Genomic DNA, 24111 nt, shown 5'->3' with positions numbered 1-24111 from the left:
AAGTTCCCATTTATAATACTACTGTACAGCATGCAATCATTATGATAACTAAACATTTAACTTTGAGATCCAGAGATAAGTTACCAGCAAAATTGACTGGTAGAAGATTTGGTTCTTACGTAGCCTTTCCACAGTTATCTTTCCTTTTGGTTTCTGGCATTCACTCCCCTTTCTACAATGTGTTCTACCTAGACCTTCATAAAATTTCCCTACTTAAGTTGAGCTGTTCTTTCTTCTGAACCCCTTAAGATAAAGTAATTGGTAAAACACATCATGGCACCCTAACAACTCAGAATATGGCTGGGCAGAAATTGTCTTGAGTTATAGGCATTCCTCAGTTCTTAGTATTATGGCAAGAATCTTCCAGTCTTTTAAAAGAAGTTGTAAAAATGGATTTATGATTAGCTCTACTTATAATTCTTTGAACAGCCACTTAGGAACTCTTATACAGCTTTCCTATTTCTTGAAGTTGCATTGCTATAATGATAATAGCCATTGCCTATTAAAAATTAAAAGCTCTGGTTTAATTATGGGATTTAAGATTTAAAAATGATTAAAAAGAAATGAGAATAAATCGTGACCCAGGGATGACTGCACTACTAATTAAGAATAAAATATTATTAGATTGGAAATTACCACAGAAAATACATTTCATTATTACTTTTGACTATTTCTAATCTGATAGCTCATAACTCTAGCAAAAACATTTTTATTATTGTTTAATTCTGAATGGGTATATTATTCTTGTTGATAGCAACCTTGTGCCCTGAATCATTTACATCAGACCTATGTTAAAAATCTTCAAACTACAGGTACTTCTCACTTACCAATGGCAGCTGGGACTGAGAACTCTGACACTAAGCAATGTACTTATAAGGGCAATGTCATGTGACTGAACAGTTCTGGCAATCCCAGTTGCCATTGTTAGGCAAATCTTGCATGGGCACAACATCCCATCCTCATGTGATCACCATTTGTGACTTCCTGCCAGCTTCCCCATTGACTTTGCTCATGTGACGCCAGTAGTGAAGGCTCCAAATTGTGATCATGTGACTGTGGGATACAGCAATGTTGTCACTGCAAGAAGTTATCATGCACACGCATTTCAATCATATGACTGTGGGGAAGCTGAACCAGCTGCAACTATGAGGACCTGTCATAATTCCCTCTTTTCAGTGCCACTTCAGTCACTGAACAAGTAGCTGTTAAGCAAGGACTGCCTGTTAATGTACCACCTAATTTTAATGAACACAAATCAAAAATTGCTTCTTACGAATGTTGTTTGACTGCCTTGAAAAAAAATAGTTCCTCACAAAACACATTTAAATGGAATTGATCCTCTGAGTAGCCTTCAATAGTGTATTATGTAGTCCAAACCAAAAGTGACTAAGCCATGAGTAACTAAAAAGGGGTCTCATGATTCAGATAACAATAACTGACACCCAGTAGTAACTCTGAGAAGATAATTTTAGCTATAAATATTGTCTGATCTTTGAGAAGTAAAGGTGAACCCAATGGAGTGCAAACCACCCACAAACAAATATATAGCTCTGATATTAGCATGTCCCAGGGTCACAGTCACTTAATCCTGCTGAGATTAAGTTTAAATTCTTTTTTTAATGTTAGGCTGGAGAATTAGGTTGTTTTCAGTGGGATAATGGGTTTGAATGTTGGATAGTGGTCTAGATGTGGTTGTGGTTGGAGTAGTGAGTGTGAGTTTAGGAATGTTATTGGATTGGACCAAGTGGAGTACTATCACAGGGTCATTGCAAGTTGCAGTTTGCCAATCTTAGTTGGAAATCTGGACTTCAAATATCTGTCAATATGGGCCTGTGGCCTGGATAATAGCAGCAGGCAGTTCGGATTGAATGCCAATTGGTGGTAAGAAACAGAGAATGTGTTGTTGTTGTTGTTGCAGACTGAATAAGTCAACATTTGTGACTTGATTGGTGTCTGGAGTAGTTGACAGAATAATCACATGATATATTAATTGGGGTAAGTAATCAATGTATCTTGATTTGCTCATGTGATAACTTTGTGAGCCACACTGGTCTTTGGTTGACTTCTGGATGCAATTCAAGGTGATTGTAATCTATAAAGCCTTTCATGATTTGGGTCATGGTTATTTATGAGTCTGCCTGTTCTTCAGTAGCTTCTGCCCATCTATGTATAATATCTAGCTAGATAGGTAAAGATTATTTTTCATGTTTATTGGACAGCTGAGAGAATGTTTAGAAACCGTGGACTATCAACATATTGAAATGTGAAATGATGGAGTGAAAACTTACCTATTTAATATATGCTTGCTGTACTGTGATCTCCGTATTTTAATATTCATAAGTTTGCTAATATGATTTAGGGAAAAATGAAGTTTAAAGATGTGAATTTAATTTTGAAATATATCAAATTTTGGTACTATTAATATATGAAGAGACACTGATTTGGGCATGATGGAAACACTATGCTATTTTGCTAGCATAGTAGAGAGGCTATCTGTCCTTTCTTAGTACTTTATTATTAGCTTTTTTCACAATGGAAACATAAGTCAACAATATTCTTTTGGGACAGTTTTAATATTGTATTTAAAAAATAAGCATGTCTGTCACAGGGAACACCCCAAGTTCATAATCTGATGGAGACAATGACGTGCAGTGACGGTTACCGTTGGTGAGGCAAGACCGCAGCAGCGGCAAGAAGCAACGTCCCCGGCACTGTGTCCGACAGGCGTCTCGCATTTATGGCGGACATAAACGCGAGACGCCTGTCGGACACAGTGGCGGGGGTGTTGCTTCTCGCCGCCGTCATGCTCCACTGCCTTGCCCCGCCGCCTCCTCCGACAAACAATCCTGATGCCCCGGCCTGCAGCCAGCCCAGCACCGAGCCTGGACTCACCGCTCTTCTCCTCCTCCTCCTCCTCCCCACTCGGTGCTGGGCTGGCTGCAGGCCGGGGCATCAGGATTGTTTGTCGGAGGAGGCGGGGGCGGGGGCAAGGCGGTGGAGCGCGACGGTGGCGAGAAGCATCTCAGATGGAGCCAGGACACCCGGAAGACAAGCCGGCACTTAAAGGCATGCCGAAGTGCTGGCTTGTCTTCCGGGTGTCCCGGCTCCATCTGAGATGCTTCTCGCCACCGTCGCGCTCCACCGCCTTGTCCCCGCCCCCCACCTCCTCATACGGACAGTCACAATCCTGCTGCCCCAGCCTGCAGCCAGCCCGCCCGACCTGCTCCCTGCCTGGACTCACCGCTCTCCTCCTCCCCGCTCGGTGCTGGGCTTTAAAGGGGTCTCCCCTCCCCAGCCAGCCAGCCCACCCAGCCAATTCCTCCCACCACCACCACTGTGTCCAACAGGCCAGGTGTCTCGTGTTTATGGCGGACATAAATGCGAGATGCCTGGCCTGTTGAAACACAGCGTCGAGAACGTCCCTGCCGCTTCCGTGCTCCGCCGCCTGCCTCCTCCGACCCCACCGCTGTGAAGAAAGAAAAAAAAAACACACACAAACCTCACAATAAAAAAATAATTGTTTTATTAAATTACAAATTAAATTACAATAAATTTGAACCCCCCCTCCCTCCGTCTGATCCACCTTTTCCAGCTGTGGAAACTCTCTCAACTCTCCTCTTGTCCGCCCAACGTAAGCGTGCTAACGTAAGCTCATAAGGCATGATTCGCTGCTCCCCGATCAGGAGGCGGGAGAATCAGTGCCTCTTTTGCATATGAAAGTGTTCACTTGTTAACTCCTCCTTAACTTTTAAAAGGCGAACAATTCCTTAGGCAAAAGAGGCCCCGAGTTCTCTGGCCTCCTCCCATAGTTAACACTGAGAGCAGACACCAAGCCACTGTGACTTTGAATCTGGTAGCAACTACCCTGGCTTTAATTATTTAAAAAAAATTATTTAAAATTCTTCCTTTCCCTCAGGAGACTGGTGAGGCCCCGCCTCCCCTGCCTCTAGTGACTGCACGTCCCTGGATGGAGACCAGGCAAAGACATCTAGTTTCCAGATTTTATGTTTTATACACATTTTATTCAAGACAGAAAGAAGCAGTTTAAATATAAGTTGTGCTTTATCTAAGTAGCCAAGTCAATTCACGTTGTACACTTCAAGATTGCTAATGGGTATCCATCCTTTCATGAGTGAAGCTATCCCTCTTCTCTAGGCAAACATAGCCTAGCCTAGCCTTGTGGCACTTCACACACTCCCCCCACCCTCTAGATGTGCATCTGTTCTCAAAAGCATTCCAGGAAAGCAATTATGAACACAACACATATACCCTACAAATTTTGGGCTTCGACAAGCTAGAATTACACTGCCTTCAGCTTGACCTAAGTGTAGTACACAAAATTATCTGCTACAATGTCTTACCTGTTAATGACTACTTTAGCTTCAACCACAATAATACATGAGCACACGATAGATACAAACTCAAGGTAAACCGCTCCAAACTTGATTGCAGAAAATACGACTTCAGCAACAGAATGGTCAATGCCGGGAATGGCCCACTTGACTCTGTGGTTTCATCCCCAAATCCCATAACTTAGACTGTCTACTGTTGACCTCGCACCATTCCTAAGAAGTCTGTAAGGAGTGTGCATAAGTGTACCAGCTTGCCTACCATCCCTGTTCTACTGTCTCCATTTATTCATACCCATTTACTGTGTTCATATTTATATTTATACTTATAGCTGTTATTTTTTACATGTTTGACAAACTAAATAAATAAAACAAATAAATATAAAATAAATATCTAAGGAAAAGGTTGAACCTTCATCCAGTCCAAAGGGAAAATAGGTGGCCCGCTGGTTATTTCTTTGGAAGGCAAATCTTTGAGCATATCTTCATCATCTTCAAACTCATAGAACTGTAGGGAGATTTAATCACTATTTCCACTATGGTGCTTCTCTTCAACCTTCTTTCTCTCCTGGACTGACATTGTTGAATCAAAGGAATCTGCAGTGTATCCAACCCTGGCCAGACATACACTATTGAAAAGAAAAAATGCACAAGCACAATTCAGCCCAGAATTTCCATTGTAAGCATGACAATTGTTAGATGAGATGAGCTCCATTTTACAACTTTTTTTGCCACAATTGTTAAGTGCATCACTACAGTTGTTAAGTGATTTGTCAGCTTCTGCCTTGCTGTTGCTTCAGCTGCCATGAAACGGGGAGGGAGGGCTGGTATTTGGGAGGGGTTAATTAATGTGCTGGAGGAGTCTTCTAGGATGTTCGAGATGCTCGGATGGCGCATGCGTGAGACCTTCCCGCGTAGAATAACGGCCTTGACATTCCATCTTCGTGATGCCTTTTGAAGTTATCTCACACCTGACACTTGAAGGACTTATGATTGCCCTGGAGCTATGATCCTAAGGGGTGGGGAATGGGCTATTCTATATATCAATTGCTTTCGCGCCTAATTAAGTAGACTTTGCTTCGCAACTGCTTGCTTACCATTTATAATTAGTAAAAGTACTTTGGATTTCCTTCCCATGGAGTCTCTTAGTCTTTCTTTCCTAATTATGTAATGGAGTGATGCTGACATGATTCATACAACTCTTAAGCAAATCTGGCTTTCCCCATTGACTGTGATGGTTGGAAGCCAGTTGGGAAAGTTACAAATGGTGAACACATTATCCTGAGACATTGCAACTGTCATACATGCCAGTTGCCAAGTACCCAAATTTTGATCACATGATCATGGGGATGTGCAATGCTGGTAAGTGTGAAAACTGGTCCTAAGTCACTTTTTCCAGTGCTGTTGTAATTTTGAACAGTCACTAAATGAATGGTTGTAAGCAGTGGTGTATTAACCATTAAACAGACTAAGCACGTGCTTAGGGCACCAGGCCCAAGGGGGCACCACAAAGTTGAGAAATTAAAAAAAACCAATGAAGATTTGTACAGTAAATACAAAGGAGGGGCACCAAGATTTGTCAGTGCTTAGAGCACGTGAGCCTTAATCTGCCATTGGTTGTAAGTAGAGGACTACCTGTAGAGAAGCTCATTATGAAACTAATAACAGTTGGTGGAAAGTCCATTTAATGTTAAGTATTAAGAAAATAGAGCTGCTATATATGGTTAACCTACAGGTACATGCTAAGTGAATTTATAGGTATAAGGAAGACATAAAGATTTTGCCTTTGCTTCACTGGGTTCAAGAATTGATAAAAGTGGCTAAAGTGCTTTGAGATATCAAGTGGGATTAGCCCTAGGAGGAAAGGTAATGTCAAATTTAGGCAAGATAGTGGAAAGGATATTTTAGTGACAACAAACATTACAATACCTAAAAGAAGCCTTCCAGTGTTAACTTTCACTATGAAAACTGGCCATTGAGAAGCAAAGGAAGGAAGGAAGGAAGGAAGGAAGGAAGGAAGGAAGGAAGGAAGGAAGGAGGGAGGGAGGGAGGGAGGGAAGGAAGGAAGGAAGGAAGGAAGGAAGGAAGGAAGGAAGGAAGGAAGGAAGGAAGGAAGGAAGGAAGGAAGAAAGGAAGGGAGTGCGGTTTTTGAGTTGTGGATTGGGAGACAATTACTCAGAATCCTGTGGCCTATAAAAAGCTGTTAAGTCATTGAAAAATACATAGCGTATAGGTCCAAGGAAAATCCTAATTAACACATATGGAAAGGCTCGTATGAATAATAATGTTTTAACACCTGGTTACTAACAAATAAGGACGTGATGGCTCAGTGGCTACAACGCTGAATTTGTCGATCAGAAAAGTCAGCAGTCTGACGGTTTGAATCCCTAGTGCCATGTAATAGAGCGAACTCCTGTTACTTATCCCAGCTTCTGCATGTAAAAATGTAAAAATGCAAGTAGAAAAATAGGGACCACCTTTGGTGGGAAGGTAACAGTGTTCCGTGCATCTTCGGTGTTTAATCATGCCGGCCACATGACCACAGAGATCTCTTTGGACAGTACTGGCTCTTCAGCTTTGAAACAGAGATGAGCATTGCCCCCTAGAGTTGCACAGGACTAGCACATATGTCCAAAGGGAACCTTTACCTTTATCTTTACTGACAAATAACAGTAGCCCTGATTTTATCACAGCTAAAAAAAGCAAGCAGAATCTTATGGAAGCTATCAGGAACTGACTGCATTGGTTAAGGGAGGCAGTAAGCATTCCCTTGTTCCTTAATAAAAGCTGCAAAAATGTATGTACATATGTGAATCAATTTCAACTTCCCTGAAAAAAGGAGGCTTTGCGCAAAATGTTTGGAAAGCAATATTTTTGTATCCTAGAAGGCATTGACTGAATTATGTTAGTGCTTTTACCCAAGCCTTCTTCTGGAACTAAATGGTGATGTGATTTCAAGTAAGAAGTTCTACTGGGTATTTCTATTCCCTTCCCATTTCTTTTTTTCTTGGACAGTGTATTATGTCTTTCAGATTGTAAGCCTCAGGGCAGGGACTGTCTCATTTTAGAAATTTGAAGGCTGCTCCAGAAGCCTTGTCACGATTTGTGAGCCAAAAGAGAGAGGAAAAGCCAAGAGTGAATTAACTTACTCTGTTTTGCCAACATCCAAACCTCTTGCATAATTCCCCAAAGATTCATAATCATTCAAACAATTATAATTAGAGCAAAGAATTTAAAATAAACTTTCAGGCCAAACACATGAAAGAGCTTTACAGTAGTCCACTTCCAAATTCCCCAGGAACACACTTAATTGTTTAAATTGGCTAATATTATGATTAAACATGATGTGTATTTCAATTCTCTCTAACATGGATTTTAAAAGTAAGTCAACCTTAAACTAAACAGCAAAGCCCGACTTAAATCCATGCATTTTTTCGAAGCAGGATTTTAAAGGTATCTGGTATAGTCTTTTTTTTTAAGAAAAGAAGAAAAATATATACCCTTAATAGGCATTCCTAAATAACTAGTCAGCAATTTAACCATGATTCAAGAAACAATCAGACTAATACTTATAAAAACTTGCTGACTGTGGAAAAAATAGATTGTGCTACTTTGATGCCTGCTGTGATGCTTCACAACTATTTTCCTTAATTCTGTGGAACACAAAGGAAGCTCTTCTACCTGTTCTACAGGGAAGCCAAATAATTGTATCCTTTTGTGGGACAGGCTTATTTAGACAATAAAAAAGTTGTCTAAAGTTAAAAGTGCTATACATTAACAAATAATACCCAGCCACAAACTTTTATAAATACAGTTTAGCAGCTGGAGTGGAGTTGGATTGGGTAGAAGAAATAATGCTGGCTACCATTGAATCTTTAAAGTCTTTAAACCTTCTTCGAAGTAGGGCTTCTGTTGCTTTCCTTCTGTGATTTTGAGCCCCTTTAGGAAAAAAAATTAGTGAAGAAACACATCTGGCAATGTATTATAAGTTGCACAAGGTGTGGGTTTCTCCTCATTTGGAGTCCACAAAATTAGGTATACAGTGGTTTAGAAGAGTCTGTGACCCAGTTTCAGGGCAGGCAGGAGATTTTTTTTGCCTTGTCTCAGAGGATAGCATGGAAATTAAGGAGATACACTGGATCCAAAGTTTCGTTATAGTAAACTCCAACATTCTTTCTGAAATGACTGCATTTACTATAACTGCCAATGGGCAACTTCACTGCAGAAGGATATATAATGAGAACTTCTTCAGCAATCTTTCTTACTAGAATTCCTAGATGAATGTGTACAATATTATGTGTCCATCAGAGGTGGTATTCAGCAGGTTCTGACCAGTTCTGGAGAACCGATAGTGGAAATTTTGAGTAGTTTTCTGAATACCACCCCTGACTGGCCCCGTCCCTATCTGTTCTCTGAGTCCCAGCTGATCGGGAGGAAATGGGGATCTTGTATTAACCATCCCCTGGAGTGGGGAGGGATGGAGATTTTACAGTATCCTTACCCTGCTATGCCCACAAGCCATGCCCACCAAGACATGCCATGCCCACCAAGCCACACCCACAGAACCAATAGTAAAAAAATTTGAATCCCACCACTGGTGTCCGTATGATATTTAATGGATACTATTCTACAGATCACAGGACTGCATTCTCAAACTTGTTTAGGTAACTGTCTTAGATCAGCTTCAGCGACACTAAACTTACACAAAGCTCTCACTAGCTCGTATTAGACAAAACTTTTCAGTTAGTATTTAACAAACTTTTTTTATTGCAAAAGCAATCTAAAGAGCAAATTTTAAATAGATTGAGTGGAATAGAATTTTGTACATTTGATGTGTTAATGTTTGCAACAAACATTTCAATAGAATTTAGATTACAGCTTATTCAACAACAATAACAAACCAATTTTGAACTTATTGCATTTATAAAGAAAAGGAATGAATGAAACATGCTGAATTAATGAATCAGGATATTTCTGCAATCATTTCTGCTGTATTCTGGGAAGAAATCATTGTACATATTAATTTGACTTTGGCTCAGGGTTTAATAATTTCAGATTTCCATATGTTTTTGAACAATGTACCTGATACATGAAAATTATCTTAAATATTTTATTTCATTTTCATTTTCATTTTCATTTTGTACAATCACTTATATACTGTGCAAAGAAAAAAGGAAAAAAAAAAACCCCCAACATAACACTTCATTCCCCCATACACCCTCTCTTCTCCCCCTCCAACTTTCCTTTCACCCCTCCAACATTCCCCTCTTCTACTTCCCTTCCCCCTCAGACATCTCCCCCTCCCTCCATTTACCCTCCTTACATTCCCTCTCACTCCCTCTTTACTTCTCCCTTCTCTTCCCCTCTTCTCCCCACTTTGGTGTATCCATACAATTCAATTTGTTTTTTACAATAAAAGTAGAAAAAGAAAAAAAGAAAAAGAAAAAAAAAACGGCAGTACACAAGTGAATTCTTATTGTTCTAAGGATTGAAACTGTAATTTCACCCTCCCCCCTCCCCCCTATAATCCCCCCTCCCTAACCCCCTTACGGCTTCGCAGGTCCCATGCCCGGCATAATTCTTTAACAAGCATTTAAGTATAATAAGGCCAACTAACTTTAAAATTTAAAAAAAGTAAGATAAAAGTATAGCCAAAAAGAAGAAGGAAAAATAGTAGAAAATAAGAAATAAAAAAAAAACACCCACACTCACACACAAAAAGGAGAAAGAAACAAAAAGGGTCATAAGCCCACTACATTACCACAGCTTCCCATTATCTATAAATCTTAATCAATGTGACTCATTCCAAATTTCGATTATTTTACTACTTGCAGGGTTTCAAACTATATTTGAGCCAGGTAAGTTGATCAGTTAGAATTCCCCAACTAAAAATCTCCTTGCTTTGTCTATCTATTCAAACCTTTAATTTATCTCCTTTTTTATCCAAGTATCCAAACCTTTCTATAACACCATTAACTCAAATACTTCTTTCATTTTTCATTTCCAACACCTCCCTTTCTATCCTTACCCACCTCCACATATAAATTTTTTACCTTCCACCCTGCCTTTATCCATATCCACATAAGTATTTTATCCATATTCGTTGCTCCTCCCATATTTACTCCACTTTCCTGAAGATTCTCCGACCAAACTTTCTTAACCTTATATTGATATAGCAACTCAAACAAACATCAGCTTACGTTCTAGCCCCATGTAATCTAATTAAACTTTCGCTGCCCTTCCCTCTCCCACGCACCTCCCAACTCCGTTTGTCCCAAACCGCAACTCGAAAAGATCACAATTTCCGCTCTCTTCACCTAAAAGAATAGTTCATGCACAATTAAAGTTAGAATTCAAACAAAATTTCTGTACAATATATGTCCCCAATCAGCAACGCTTCTTTCAGTCTCCATGTCTCATCATCGATATGCCACTTCTCCATTTTATCCCAGACGGAAATCATAAAGCTTTAAAAACATCGCTAGTCTTTATTCTTTAGTCTTCTGCCCTTCCGGAAGAGAAAAGCAACACGCTCCACCTTGTAGCCACGTGTCTCGCTGTTTGTCTTCTCCTTCTCCCTGTCTCTCCCCAGATCCGGATGAATCAGGAAGTCCCGCCTTCAGGGTCTCGTAGTAAAATTTTCGGGCTTCACAGACAGAGTTAATGCGGTGTTTTTGGTCGCCAAATGTAACTGTAATACCAGCTGGGACTTCCCATCTATATGAAATCTGAGAGTTTCTGAGTTCTTCGGTTAAGAAAGCATACTGTCTCCTTGTTCTTAACATTTGAAATGGTATCTCCTTAAAAACAATCAAGTCGTCCCCGTCAATTCTCAACCTCTTTCCGTAGAGCCTCTGTGTTATCTCATTTCTAGATTCCCTTGTAGTAAAGTATATTATTATGTCCCTCGGAAGCTGTCGCTGTTTTGCTACCCAGGAATTCTGGCGGTAAATTCTTTGAATCTGCCAATCAAAGTTAAGTCCCGGACTTCCCACCAAGCGGCTGAAAGCCTCAAAGAATGTCTGTTTCAGATTCTCCTGTTGGTTTTCACGCAGCCCTCTAACACGTATAGCAAAGGCAGACTTGTTATAATTTAATTTGACAAGTTCTTTTTGTGCAGATTCAATTTCCTGTTCTAACGTTTGAATTTTTGATATCAGATTAAGGTTACTTTCTTCCAAAAGTTCCAATTTGTCCTCCGTTTCAGCAATATAATCTGTCATTACTGTCATTACTCCGATTATATCCTGCTTTGCCTGAGCAATTTTAGCATCAAATTCATCAGATAAATCCGAAATCAGTTGATTAATCTCCTGTCTGAAATCATTAAGCGTTTTAAGAAGGAATTCTTGTGTTAGCAAATCTCCCGTGGAGGGTGTAGGAGGCGAGGGTAGCGACTTCCTGGCAGTTTTTGGAGATATATTATTAAGGAGGCGCTTCTGTTTAAGTTTGGGAGCCATTCCAGAATAAAAATAAAAGACAAGCAATCCAGCGAGCCAAAAATCAAAGTCTGTGCTCCCCTCAGATAATCTTTTAGCAATTAGTACGGAGAAGCCTTCAGGAGAGTAGGGTCAGCTAGCTGCGTCAGATCAAGCACAAAAGCTACGAGATCGCCATCTTGTGACGCAGTTAAAAAAAGAAGAAAGGGAGCCTTTTGCGAGATTGAAGCTGGTATTTTAAATAGTAATAGAGAAAGTTCCTCGGGAATGTTCCCCGCCCGAATTGGCTTTTAAATAGCTTAGTTTTGTCCTGGGGGGGAGGCAATCTGCCTAGGCTGCAAAAAAAAGCAGCGCGGAAAACTGGCCGGAGTAAAGGCTCAGCTAATGTTGAACCTCTTCTCCATTCACAGCAAAAAAAAAGCTATGAATTACAAAGAGATCCTAACGACTGACCTTCTCCCTGCCCCTTTCTGCCAGAAAGGGGAGATATCTATAGATCTTATAAGATATACGAACCAGAGTCCTGGCAGGAGCTTTACTTAGCTCCCGACGGCGGCAGCCCCTCCCCTCGAAGCCCCCTGATACATGAAAATTAACAGCTGGCAGTGAAAATGAATTCTCTGTGCCTTATTTATTGCTAAAAGACTTGTTCTTCAATATTGGAAAGATAAATTTATGGCCCCAATTACTCAGTGAATTAAAGACTGATGTTTCTTGTAACTTATGAACAAGTTGCTTACAATGTAGATTATATATGGACAGTTATAATGAAATATGGCCATCTTTTATTGACACATTATGTCAAACCTTATATAGAATAAGACATCCATATACATATATAGTATCTCATTCTCTGTATTTTTTTTCTTTTGTTTAATTAAATAAGGCTTTTTTTAAAAAAAGATAACAATTCTAATTATTAATTTATTATTAATTTTAATCATCAGAACTCTCTGCTCCCATTAACATGACCGTATCTATTCCTGCTTTTACACTCAATTGAATTATTGCTCAGCTAATTTTAACTCACTTTCTTTTGACAGGTTGTTTAAAAAACCTAAAAGAGTTGAATGTAAGTTTCAACCATTTGAAGACTATCCCTCCAGAACTGGGAAACTGCGAGAATCTTGAAAAACTTGATTTATCTGGAAACTTAGAACTAATGGAGCTTCCATTTGAAGTAAGACTTTGAGTTCACTTTTGATATGTTAATCAACTGAAGAATGGAATGTTTAAAGATACTTTGATTCCCAATTAACTAAGACCATGTTAAGTATTACACCATTACAAATGTATTCTATGGCTCAATGATGATTTAACTACCTCATTTTTAGAAGTCATGTAAATAATGAACCTCAGTAAATGAGATATGAATTTGTTTACCTATGACAGATTCTGAATCTGTATGTGCTTGTGGACAGAAGACCAAATTATGCCAAAACATACTTTGTTTAAGGCTAATTATGTGAATGGCTTTGTGCCATGAAAAACAAAATTATGCAGACAGCTGGAGCCATGCTATACCATGAAGATTTGGCCGGTTAAAAATATTTGGCTTGGTTTCAAGACTGCCATTAGCAGCAAAACATGGCTTGGCAAAAATTCAGGGCATTTCCAGACAACCAAAATTCCTGTCACCTAAGACTCCTGACCTGACAAAGAAGAAGTTGGGATGGAGGAGATCAAATTATTTAGTGATTTATTTCATTTTAAGTCCACAGTTCTTGCAGGGACCTAGCTAGCCTTCTCTCCTGCCCCATTACTTTTGTTGACTATTTACAGATGGGAACTGAGTGCTCACTCCTTTCAATAAACTCTAAAGCTGCCTAGTTCAAAGCACAGCATCAAAATGTTGGCGTTTTCATGAAATTCACAGAATATAGTCAAGGCCTGAAACCTGAGTTCACTGCATGTTGTGACTTTGTCATCTAGAAGCATCCAAACAGCATCAATTCTGGGTCATTTCAGTTAGCTTAAATCTTAGCTCCTTGATGACATAGTCACAATATGCACTTCTAGATGGGGACTTATACCCTTTCAGGACTGAGCTGATCTCCATATTCAGTGAGGATCAGCTCAGTCATGAAAGGATATACATCCAGGGGTAATCTTCAAAAATTTCAGCAACTGGTTCTTTGCTGGGTTGCAGGGTGGGTGTGGCCTAGTCAGCCTCCTGCACCAAGGTGGTGGTGGTGGGGCATTTCGGAGACTTTCCTCAAGCCTGTGGAAGGGTGAAAATTGTCTCCCCCAGGCTTGGGACGTCAGAAACAGAACTTTCAGGAGGCATATTTCCCCCCTTCCTCGAGCCTCTGCCCTGCACTTACCTTGCATTCAAAATGAGCCACCCGGAGTCTCCTGGGAGGGGTGGGGCAGGGCCAGCCAGCAGTGGGATTTGGAGGTTCTCTGAATTGGCCATAGTGTTAGCTATGGGTTCTTCTGAAGCCCGGCAAACCCATAGCAGTCCACCCCTATATACATTCCTATCAGGAAGCGCCCACGGTTGAAGCTGAAATCTTTTACAAATTGCTTAGATGTTTTAGGAAAAGAAAAATTATTTAATATTCTGTAAAAATATTAGGAATATGTACTCAATCCATCTGATGTGGCCAAAATCCCATATGCTTGTCTTGTTATATGCCTAACAGAGGGCAGAGTAAAATCATAATAATTGTAATAGTATTTTTCTATTGCTCCCTCTGCAAGATGAGTAGAGGCATGCTCACTGAGACCATTTCTATTGCATTTGATTTCTTTTATTTCATTAATAGCTCCTAAGAAGCCTATTAATTTTTGCTGGAGATGCTAAGCACTGACTAGCATTACTGATTTAAAGATGGCATAATTTACTTAGTGTGTTATGATGAACTTGGAATATTAGGCTTAAGGCTGCATTTGAATATTTAGTCTGATAAAATGTTACAAAAAACAAAAAGGTTTAATTTTTTTTTAAAATGATGTGATTTAGTTCTTGGTTTAATTATCAAACATAGGTTTGCAATTATATGATGATTTTAAAGTATATCTTGGCACTCTGAAGAGCTCATACTAGAGATTGGTGCTAAATTAGGATAACATTGTCTAACATGTACACCTACATGCCCATTGCACCCCCCCCCAAACTTGCCATTTTATTTCCTATGTCCTCAAGGAAGGAGGCACAAATATTAGAACACTAAAATGATGCCGTGTGTGTTTGTGTTTGTGTGTAGAGCAGTGATGGCTAACTATTTTGTCATCACATGCCCAAAGTGTGTGTGTGTGTGTGTGTGTGCGCACGACAGCATGCCCACATGCAATGTGCGTGTGATCCCCCATGCTCCTCCCTCCTGTGCATGAGCCCCGCCCCCTCACCCATTGTTTGCTTCCAGATTGGTGCAGGAGGGTTTCTAGGCCCAAAACAGAATGCAGGAGAGTCTTGTGGGGTGCCCTCGCACCCTGTTTTGGCTTCCAGGCCCAAAAACAGGTGCGGGGGCGCCATGCAGAGGTACCACGCAAGGCCCTCTGCACCCCGTTTTGGACCCAGAAGGCCTCCTGCACCAATCTGGAAACCAAAATGGGTTGCGGGGGTGCCACAAAATGCAATGCCAGTGCCCCCATTCATGTGCCCCCTCTGCACATGTACACACACATCATGCACCCCTGCACATGCATGGCAGACCCAAACACCAGCTGGCCAGCGGGAGGCACACACGCATATGCAGAGGAACTGGACTGGGAAGGCTCTGCGTGCCACCTGTGGCACGCATGCCATAGGTTCACCATCACGGGTGTAGGGTGTTGGATGTATGTGAATAAGCCTATCATCATTTTAGGCATTGTCTATCCACTGCAGGATGAATGCCTCTTCTGTATGTTTCCAATTTACATGGTCCTGAATTTTCTTTTGACAATTGAACCTGCAATACTTGCTAATGTCATTGACTCACCTTGTGTATAAGTGTGTGTGTGTATGTGTGTGTGTGAAAGTTTATGCAGTGAGCAATATTAATATGTGAACCAAATGTTTTAATCTCAGGATTATAGTATCTTTCACATAGAGACTGTTTAAAATTGTATCATTGTATAAAATTGTAAACTGTATGTATGTATCAGTGGTGGGTTGCAGGCGTACCGGAGCCTGCCCGGAGCATTGGGTACCATTCCGGTATGGTGCTACAGAGGGCCCACCTGCCCGAGCTCCTTACCTGTCTTTAAGCCTTTGGCGCTTCTGTGTACGGCACCTGCGTGACGCTCTGCCGAGCAGCTGGAGCATCGTGGAAGCTTGCGGAGGTGTCAGAGGCAGGTACGACATATGTGTGCGTGCGCTGGACCTGTTCCAACCATACCGGTTGGAATGGGATCTGGAACGCACCACTGGTATGTATGTATGTATGTATGTATGTATGTATGTATGTATGTATGTATGTATTTTGTTTCTTTGTTTAGTAACCTACTTTTCATAAAGAAGACTGGCAATATGAAGTAAAATGATTTAACCTAAAAGAACTAAAAGCTTAGAATGTTTAATATCACATTCTATAAAAATGCATCAAGCTCATCTCTGCTTTAAAGCAAATATATTTCTGTTATGATCAGTTTTCTGGTGTGGAATTTCTTAGTCAAGGAAGTGTCATTTTTGAATACTATTTAAGAAACATAGAATCAATAGAAGAGAACCACAGAGAATGTGCTTTCTGGTACACATTCCCCATTTCTATAGAACTGGAACATTTTAATGTCACTTATAAAAATGCCCTTTGGGTTTCCTCAGATTATTTGGAGCACTCAAAGTTGTTAGACAATGGCAAGGCAAATTGCCAATTATATGGAAATTACATTCTTCAGCAAATTAATGCACAGTATTTCATCATTGAAAAAAATGCAATATTTCATTTGGCAGGAATGTCTCCTGCAGTAACTGATGACATTTGGACAATGTGTGTTGGCTTGTGCAAATACCAAAGACACCTGTCAGCAAGTGTCTATGAAAATTGAACCCTATGTGTTAATAGATTGTGACACACACACAAATCAAATGGAATGTTGCTTTTAAAAAATAGAACATGCACTGCTTTTCTATTATTAAAAATGAGATGGAAATGAAAACACTTGTTCTTAGATTAAATGCAGTCACGAGAAGCCCTTCTGAGAAAGAACTATATTGAGGAAAAAGGCTTAAGGTCCCACAGCTAAGAGCTCACTTCCTATTAGATTTCTTGTAAGTTAAAAAAAAAGATTTACCAACATGCTTTTTAAAGATAATTGTTACTTTCTTTCCTAGTATATGTTTTAAAGGCTGAGTGCTACTTCATTATACTATAGAGATGCAACAATTCTCATAAAGGCTGATCCCCAGATAAAGTTCTACTGCAGAATGTAGAGGCCTTTAATTAGCAATGTATAAAACTGTTAAGATACAACCAGCTTCACCAGTATCTTATTCTTCTTTGTGAAGACAAGCTATACTTTTATTTTAAAACAAAATAAAAATCAGTGCTGACAGGATGGAAGTAGAGCCCCCAATGAAAAAAAAGGGAGACAACTATACAACACCACACCAGAAATAGACTTCCTGGACAAGCCTTTTTCTTTTGTTATGGTTGCCCAACTCTAGATAGCAGAGTAATTTTCTGTCTACTTTCAGCAGACCTGGTTGATTGCGGGTGGGTAATTTAACTGGAGAGCATCCCCAAGGCTTTGGGTCAAACATTTTAAAAAATATTGAGTTTTTGCCTATCATATATTACCCTACTTCAGGGGTGTCAAACTTGCATCATCATGACAGTATCACATGATGTATCACAACTTTTCCCCCTTTCTCTAAACCGAGCATGGCTGTGGCCAGCATGTAATGCATCAGGCCTGTGGCCCATGAGTTTGACCTACTTGTTTCATCATCTTTGATTGCAACTATCTGCACTTGTAATACTGGTCAGTGACTGCAAAAAACCTCCAACAAACGAACAAAAAAACCCCTGGAATGTAGCTGGAGTGAAATGCTAGCAGTTCGGGCCAGTTCGCCTGGACCGGTAGTAAAAAAATGCTTAAAAATGTAAAAAGAAAGTTCCAACGATCAGCTGTGTGACAATCAGCTGTGCCAGCATGATCGTTGGAACTTTTTTTTTTACTTTTTAAAGCATTTTTTTACTATTGATCAGCTGTGTGACAATCAGCTATGCTTGATTGTCTGTGAGGTTCCTGCTTGTTGCAGGGGCCATTTTGTGTGAAGTCCAGCTGCTTTTACATTGTGTGTGAGTCAGTTGTGCAGCTACACTCACCCAGTCACATGACCACCAAGCCACGCCCACCCAGTTATATGGCCACCAAGCCAGGTCCACTAGGTCATGCTCACAGAACCAGTAGGGAAAATTTTTGAATTTCACCACTGAAATGTAGACTTGGTTAGTAGATCTGAATTTATATAATTGTATATAAATTATATAAAATTTATATAAATAAGAAGGGGCACAATCCAAGCAAGGATACTGTGCAATTCATATTGTCATTTCCAGACCAATGGCTCCAAACATCACCAATCAAAAGACTTTTGCATCTTTTAATAGATTTTTTTGTCAAAGAGGGAACACAGTCCAGAACTGTTGAGAAAATAAGAGTTTTTGGGGGGGATAAGTCAGAGGTGGGTTACTCCTGGTTGCTCCAGATTGGGCAAACTGGTAGTAGCAGTGGCCACGGATGGGTTCTGGCAGTCACTACTGCCAATTGGTTCGTGGGCACACTGCGCGCGCATGCACAATGCAATAAAAATTGTTCTGCACATGAGCAGAAGTGAAAAATAAGATGGCGGCACTTACGGTGGCACCTGGAGAATCAGATTGGGGGTGTGGCAGGCCTGGGTCACTGATTGTTCCAGTGACTCAGATCGCCAAACCATTACCAGTTCAGCTGGACCAGTCCGAACCAGTAGTAACCTACCACTGGTGGTGGCAGGAGCCTCCGACCACCCACCTGGACGCTTCTGTGCATGTGCAGAAGTGTCATGGTGTGGGAGTGTGCCCAAACCAGTAGTAAACAAATTGGCAACCCACCTCTGGGATAAGTAAATATCAATTCAGTAAATTACATCACCTAAACACCCTTCTATTTCTATTCCATATTTTAAGTAGATGAATTGCACAATTAAAAACCTTTAGAATCCCACTTTTCCAAGCTGACATTTCTCTCCTGTCCTGTGAAGTGGAAGGCACATGCATGTAAAACCTGTGCCAAATCTTTCACTCTCCCTTTTTACCAAATGACTGACAGTTTATGAAAAGGAACAGCTGAGTTCTAGAGAAACAGGAGAGTTTAGGGTGTTGATATTGACATCACCTATATTTTCTTTTTTCAATATTAGTAGGAAGGTGTGAAAAGCAAAAAGCAGGTGCGAGGGCTCAAATGTCAAGTGGGCTTCCACAGAAGCATTAGCACCACATGAAGTCCTATAAATGTTTGGAGAGATGAAAGAAGCATGTGCAAAGAACCCAAGGGAAGAACCTAAGACAGCCTTCCTTCAATGCTTTTAAATCTATTATATGTAATTCAAATAAGAACATTGTGAATATCGCCATTTTTCTTCCCAGGGAAAGGCAAGTTGAAAATGTTAGGGGAGGCAAAAAGTTGAGTTCTAGTGCAGTGCATCCAAATGAGAGGGATGAAAAGGAGTCATCATTTCAGGCAGTATCTATTTTTTAGCTTTTATCAATAGCAGCTTGTTGGGGGGGGGGAACATCCTCTCTGGTTCAATCAGGGCTAAAGGACAGAATTTCTAGAAATTGAAAGAGTTTCTGATTCAAGGCAGATGGGTTCATTGTATCTGCAGATGCTAAACTGTTATAAGAGAATTCTATAAGCATTAGCCCCATTTGCTGTGTTCTTTTACTTCAAGCTTTAATGAGCATAACTGCCTATTCTGATTGCTACAAAACTTATAGGCAAACAAACAAGCTGTTCTGCATCAAAACTTTCTTGAACAAATCTGGAAAAAAAACCTAACACAAAATATTTTGTTCTAGTAATGGAAAACTCAATCCAATCTCAGAAAAGAATTCTATTCTCCACATACTCTGGACTCTAAGTCAAAGCGAAGCAAACCTTGTTTTAACTGACTCAGCAGGTGCTTTATTTTCTACAGAAAGAGAAAGGAAGCAATTTCTCCTCAGATTTGCTCTTTTAAGCAGAAAGGCTTCAGATCCAGAAGGACTTCACTCACAATTATATATGGTATTCCTGATCAGTCTTCCTTCCTGGCACTTCACATTGCAGATAGAGCCAAAGAGAAGGGTAGGATCTGAAAATTTTGTAAATAGGCAGGGTGGAAATTCCCAAGAAGTTCTTCTAATGCCTTGGTTGTGGCTCCTAAAGATTTCTCACATTTGTTTACAAATTACAATATTGTTTAACATGACAACGTAGGAAAATGATTAAAGATGCAATTGGAAAGTAATTGTATGAGCTTGTTTAATATTACTTACATCCAAACAGAACAGACTGCAGATTGATTTAGATGTTGTGTAAGTCGCACCAAAAATATTCAGAAGGGAACTCATTGCATCCCCTTTAAAGGATAAGCACAGCTCTTAGTTTAGAAAAAGCACTGAAGCACTTTGTTGTGAATGCCCCAACACTGGAAGTCTTTAAGGAGGTGTTGGATAGTCATTTGTCTGAAATGGTGTAGGGTTTCCTGCCTAGGCAGGGGGTTGGACTAGAAGACCTCCAAGGTCCCTACCAACTCTGCTATTGTATTGTATCTTGGGGTGCTGTTTTAGCATTAGCTCAGCTCCTTGACTTGCTAAGTTTGAAACTGAATTATTGTTCTGGCTGGGTTTTTTTTAAGCTACATTTTATGTCTGTAGAAATTCCCAATCATCCAGGTCATGGTTGTCCCAAAGGTGCTTTTTCAGGAGACAACTGGACTTTCCCATTTTTTTCTTTTGAAGATGTTTCACTTCTCATCCAAGAAGTTTCTTCAGCTCTGACAGGATAGTGGGCAATGGAAGGATTCTATCTAAAAGTCTCTACAGACTTCTAGCTATACAATTTGGGGTGAATACCCTTTGAATGGTGTGGAAGTAGAAAGGATTACCAGAGGAAAAATTGCAGACTACAGGAGCTAGGAGCACTGCTCAGGTGACCCTGAGGACACAGATAAACTCCCAAGTGGTTTCAATCCCCCAGCCAGCTATTCTGGGAGTTGAAGTCCACAGGACTTAAAGTCGTCAAGGTTGAGAAACACTGGACTAGTTCTAATAAGTATCTGAATGTGTTTGGTTCAACTTCCATAAAGATATAAAAAAGTTTGTAATTATGATCATAAATGGTTTTGAAAAAGCGTAATGCTGTTTTGAGGAAGCATAAAAAATGTAGTTTCTCCAGTTACCGTGGAAATACGATTCAATAATTCTACCTGTAAGCAATTGCCATTTTGCAACACCGTCATCCATCAGCCCAGCTGATAGCATCTTCAAAGTATCACTGACTGAAATGTTGCTGCTATAATAGCACATTGCTAAAGATCAGGGTTTTTTTTTTAGCTGTGCTTTAACATTTACCTCCCATCTTTCCCCTGACATTTATTTCACATCTGACATTCCTATCCCCTTCCAGAGGTCTATGCTGCTGATATTATCTTTTAAAGCATTCTTAATATTTTCAACCCTGAAATGAACAGTCATTGTTTCCCCCCACCCCACCCCACCCCAATACAATAAAAGGATCTTGCCAAGGAGAGTTTTATCATGCCCTTTGCAGTGACTGGGTTGTTGGTGGATTGTATGAATTCCAATGTTTGCAAATAAAATTACTTTGGTAAGAACATTCTGCTTGTCCTCTAGGAAGCAATGATTGATTTACCTTATGCTTCAAGAAAGAGTTTTTAATTTTTTTGTGAAAAATAAAACAACAGCTTCCATCGCTGGGGCTTCTGGTTACATTAAATTATTGTTGATTAGTAATTTCAGAGTCTTTTCCTCTGGGGCAACATTTCCATATTAGTTGATTCTGCAAGCTACAAATGGGTGTTTTGTTTTTTTTAAAAAAAAATAGCAATTAAAGGGAAACATGAATTTAAAATAATTCAGGACAAGTTGGGGATGGGCTGAATTTAGTCTTATTTGCATAGTTTGCCCTTCTTTAAAAAAAAACCTAGATTCCTCATGATCCTCTGGTGGTTTAAATTACAAAGGAAAAAAAATGGATACACAGCAAAATGTAAGTAATTTTGAGTCAAATAATTCTGAACATGCACTCTTGTTTTGCAGCCTCAGGTGTACCTTCCTGGATGGTACTAAGTACAATCCGATACCAGCTAGTGACATTTGCTATCTGATATCCTGCAGCTTACCTCTTTCTCATCTTTGATTTAAAATTGATGTTGTCAGTTTATTGTGGGGTTTTATCATGGCTATGCATGATATTCTGGACAGGAAGGCAATTCAGCTCTGTGAAAATCCATGTAATATTGAGGCCAGTTCAAAATATGAAGCAACCAAAGACAATGGTTCCCAAAAGTTTCTTTGAAGGAGCAAACTTCAAAGCCAACTTTCCAACTTGTGCAGCTTGATGGCATAGATTTATCCCATGCCAACACTGCACAATCTGAAAGCTGGTATAGAGCATCCCCATACCAAAGCTATAGAGATAACAAGGGGTCGCTCTGCTATTGGCTTGGTTTCCCATCTTCTTGAACAGCTTTCAAGGCTGAGATTTCTTGCATGAAATCTCTTTATTCTGGAGGCCATATTTAGTTCCCCTTGAATTATTTCAACCTTTCTTTTAAAATCTTCACTCTTTCAACCTTCATTCCATTTGCATTCTAGTATTTTCTGGCCTCTTCTTTCCTTCTTGTTTCTAATCTGTCTTGTAGAATTGCAAATATAGCTGCAGCAAGAGTAAGAGCAAAAAGATTTGTTCTTTCTATCTCTAATGCTTTCTGTTTAGTATAGCATGATGCTATTACTGATTGTTTCTTAAGTAGTCATTTCCTATTTCACACATCCAGGGCTTCAATTATTGGTTTTTATACCAGGCAAAAAGCCTTTCAAAGTAATACTGTTTCACTATATGAAAGAAAGAGGAAATTAATACTATAATACCCTGTAATAGTCATGACAGGGGTGTTGAATTGAAAGGAAGCAGACAGTACAAGGGGAAATTCATGAGGGACTTCAGTATACCCATGCGAATCTGCCTATAGGAAAACACATAAACAGACAGGGAGTTCTCAGAATGCCAAAGGAGCCATTTTTATTTCCTTCACATCATTCTTTTTCCAAATGAGAAAATCCAATATTATTATCCTATCTTGTTGGAAGAAATATCCTTCTGAGTTCCGTTCCAATTGGAGAAAAAGTCCTTAGATTCATGGAAGTTGCTTGGAGAGAAGGTTTATTGACCACATGGTTTGAGGTCCTGGGAGAAAAGGGGTCACATGCCTTGAAGACCTTGAATAAAAAAAAGGGGAGAGATGCTGAAAGAGCCTGAGTTTTATATTCTCTCTTGGGTCCCACCTTAGAATTTCCTGTTCCTGTCCAAGAAATGTATCCCATTGCCTGTCAGACTCCCAGGGGGCAGTGGGGGTCTTAGCTAGCTTTGTAGGTTGACAGTTGACTGTGTCCGAGGCCTGGTTGAAACTTGATATAATCTCCCCAGGTGCCATGTGGTGAGTTCTGTTGCTAGTTGCGTCCTATTATGTCTTGGAGGCCATGTCTTTTGTGTTGCAGATAAACTGGCTCAGGCCTTAATGGTCCATTAGCAAAGGGGGTGTTTGTGAGTTTTTGCCACCCTTTTAGGGGAAATATTCTGCCCTTTTTAATATTTCCTAAAATATTTCATTTTCCTGGGAGAGGGGTGGGTGCTAACTTCCTAAAATCTGAACTGAGAAGGACCAGGTTTCTTTAAACCTGAGCAATCCACGGAGCTGATCTATTTCCTCTTGGAGGGAAATCTTGTTTCCTGGGTTTTTAGCTCAGTCAACAGGTAGAATTTTCTCTCTATGCTAGAAACATACTTACTTCCTCGTTGAGCTTCCAGTGTTCTATTGTTTATTTATGGGTTGTTATTGTCAAACTTTCAGGGTCACGGTGGTTAAAATTTATCATCTTTCATTTCCTCCTTGGCAATTCCACACAACGTAGCAAAATATTCCCATGGGCATATTTGGAAAAGCAGCTGAATGAAAAAAAAATCTCAGCTTGCCACAATCACATACATGTCATTCCACAATAATGTTTAGAATGTAATGACAGTATGGCACCATGGCAACTGAATAACTTTTCAATGCATTCATTTTCATATTGATTTGTCTTTGCTGCTGATCCTCACGCACCTGCTTGAGAAAGAAAGGACCA

At 39.9% G+C, this 24111-nt stretch overlaps 1 protein-coding gene across 3 annotated transcripts in view; it reads left to right on the top strand.

Moving 5' to 3' along the window:
• Nucleotides 1–24111, top strand: part of LRRC2 (leucine rich repeat containing 2) — a 74278-nt gene that overhangs the window by 22964 nt on the left and 27203 nt on the right. For all 3 annotated transcript variants that reach the window (XM_014051639.2, XM_014051642.2, XM_014051643.2), the window contains one exon: nt 12832–12968. In XM_014051639.2, coding sequence (XP_013907114.2) covers nt 12832–12968 — 137 coding nt within the window. The remainder of the gene's footprint in view (nt 1–12831; nt 12969–24111) is intronic.

Source organism: Thamnophis sirtalis, unplaced genomic scaffold (assembly GCF_051295495.1).
Source record: "Thamnophis sirtalis isolate CommonGarterSnake01/CBP01778 unplaced genomic scaffold, rThaSir2_p1.2 scaffold_5, whole genome shotgun sequence".
Taxonomy (NCBI): domain Eukaryota; kingdom Metazoa; phylum Chordata; class Lepidosauria; order Squamata; family Natricidae; genus Thamnophis; species Thamnophis sirtalis.
Note: the sequence above shows the minus strand (reverse complement) of the source record. Positions and strands in the feature narration are given on the sequence as shown.